Genomic DNA, 2504 nt, shown 5'->3' with positions numbered 1-2504 from the left:
GGGGTGGACATCGCGAGAAAAAGAATATTAGCCGTTCTCGCACGACATGGAAGAGAGATAGGAAAAAATCCCTGTGTGGTGGCGGCGTGCCGTTCTCCCATCCCTCCCTTGGGTTCTATGTTTTCTTTCTTTTAAGAGAGATAGGAAGAGGCAGACTCCCTAGGGTGGGCGACGGCTAGCGCACCACACTTAAAATCCCTGCGTGTGTGTGGTGGCGGCGTGCCGCCCCTCCCTTGGCGTGTCTGTTTTCTTTTTCTTTACATGGAGAAAGAAAACGGAAACCCCATAAAATCCATGTGTGATGGCGGATGGAGTTCTTGGGCGTGACGTAGTTGTACCGCTTGAGCTGCTGCAAAAATTCCTCCGACTGAGTGCGCACCATCTGGTGCACCATCACCATGTGCTCGACAATGGGCCGGCGCGATGGGTCGGGCAGGTCCTCCTCAGCCAAAAAGACGCCGGCGACGGACTCGAGGGCCGCCTCAGGCCACGGCACGAACCAGTCGATCACGGTATTGTTCACCATTCCCGGGAAAGATCGGCACCGGACTCGCAGCTGCTCGCCGACAGGCGACATGGCTAAGACCACGTGCAGGTTGTCGCGGCACTTGCCGATGAAGTACTGCCAGATGGAGTCTTTGGTATCGACAGCCCCGCCCTTCTTCACCGCCTCGTCCCGGATCGAGTTGACGATGCCGTCCTTCTCAGACTCCTCAAATAGCGCGGGCACCATGCCGGCGGTGAGCATATTGTTGATGAGCTCGAGGAAGCCCTCCTCCGCCACGTGCCCGTCGGTGAAGAGGAAGGCCGTCGGTTGGGTCTGCAGCTTACTGTACAGCTGCTTGAGGTCGTCCCGGAACAGCGCCTCGTTGTAACCGCGCGTGAGCGTGATCGAAAAGACGTCGGCATCGGCGGTGTAAGCCGCCAGCCGCGTGATGGACTGCTTGCCCGAGCCGCCGACGCCCACCAGGAGCGCGTTGCCGCGCGGCAGCCGCATGAGCCGATGCACACGCACGAGGTGCCCGAGGCAGTCGTCAAAGAGGACGAGGTTCATCGGCTTGTGCACGCCATTGTACTTTTCGAGCACCCCCTCCAAGACCGGCTTGAAGCGCTCGAAGTCCTGCAAGTCCTCGTACAGGCGCACTTCCTCGCCGCCGCCGGCACTGCGCTCCTCCTCTACCTCGTGGTAGTTTAGGAGGTCACCGAAGAGGCACGGCTCGCGCAGCGCCTCCTCCGCCTCAGAAGAGAAGGACGCCTTGATCGCCTTGGAGATCTTGTCGCCGACAAAGCCCTTGTCGGCGTCGTCGACCAGGCGGTCGTAAAAGACGCGGTACATCTCGTGGCGCATTACCCGCACGATGTGCTTGCACTCGGACATCTTGTCGGGTGTCGAGAGCATCACGCCCTGTAGAAGAGCAGCGTCGGCAGAGCATCGCCGTCGTCGATCTGGCCATCGAGCAGCACCGCAACGAGGTTGCGGGCGTTATCGCCCTGCAGCAGGCGGTCGAACGCGTCGGGGTTCACCCCCAGCCCCGCCGTCAACCTGTCCCGTAGCCAGGCGACCCGGCCCTCCATGTCGTTGACAAACAAGCGTCGGTTACAACTGTACCTTTGCGAGGACGAGGATGCGGTTCGCGCACAAGGAGACAAGTACGATCACAGTCCTCTCTTCGCTCGCAGTTGCTCGGCGGCATGGTAAGCGTGTGCTGCTGGGCGAAAAGGGCACAAACCTGAACAGCACAACAAACAACGCAGACAGGCGACAGGGGGTAACGTGTGAGACTAGAGCAGACTGCTCCGCCTCTAGCAATCTCGCCGGCCGGCGACGCACGGAGGAGAGCACGTGTGGGTTAGGGTCCCTGTCTGGAAGGAGCCGCCCACTGCTCGTGCGGTGGGGGCTGGGCGTCTTTGCCCAGGCCACCTCGTGCTCGTCGCCTGTCCATCGTCGCCTGTCCATATATGACCAATCCCTTCTCGACCACGGGTGCCCGACAGTTTGGCGCGGCGCCGCTGTGGGGCGCTTCCGCTGCGGATGCACTGCAGCCGCCGCTGCGTCTCACCGTCATGACTGGGGCTCTTTTTGGGGCGGCGCGAGCCTCTGTGGAGGTCGAGATCGCCCGGTCGGCGACTGTGGGCGAGCTGCTGCGCAGGGTGATGGCACTCGCACAGCTGGCGCCGCCCGCCGACCCGGCCATCCTCGAGGGCTCCCTCCGCCTCCTTTGCGCTGGAGACGACCTCACGGCACACCGGACTCGAACAATCGGCGAGGCAACGGACGGCGCCGTCCTCCTGCACCTGATCGCCCCGGGTGGACTACCCTCGTCCGTCTTTGCCACCACGTGCGCCAATCCCGCCCGCAGTGCCGCCGCCAACGCCGCCGCGGCCGCGGCAGAACAGCGGGCCGCAAAGGCTGCGGCGACTGCGCCTGCACAAGCACCGTCAGCACCGGCGGCGGTCTCGGCCTCGCGGGCGGGCGGCGAGGCGGGGGTGCTCAAGGTGCGCTT

The 2504-nt window shown here is 63.3% G+C and overlaps 1 protein-coding gene across 1 annotated transcript; it reads right to left on the bottom strand.

The window, feature by feature from the left end:
* Positions 1-175: 175 nt before the first annotated feature.
* EMIHUDRAFT_253884 (hypothetical protein) lies at positions 176-1348 on the bottom strand (the record flags this gene model as incomplete). Its single annotated transcript, XM_005782048.1, has 2 exons — positions 176-198; positions 283-1348. The coding sequence occupies 2 exons, from the start codon at positions 1346-1348 to the stop codon at positions 176-178; spliced, it is 1089 nt and encodes a 362-aa protein (XP_005782105.1).
* Between the last annotated feature and the right edge of the window lie 1156 nt (positions 1349-2504).

The sequence above is a fragment of the Emiliania huxleyi genome, assembly GCF_000372725.1.
Source record: "Emiliania huxleyi CCMP1516 chromosome Unknown EMIHUscaffold_1944, whole genome shotgun sequence".
NCBI lineage: Eukaryota > Haptophyta > Isochrysidales > Noelaerhabdaceae > Emiliania > Emiliania huxleyi.
This window is presented reverse-complemented; position numbering and strand designations above follow the sequence as displayed.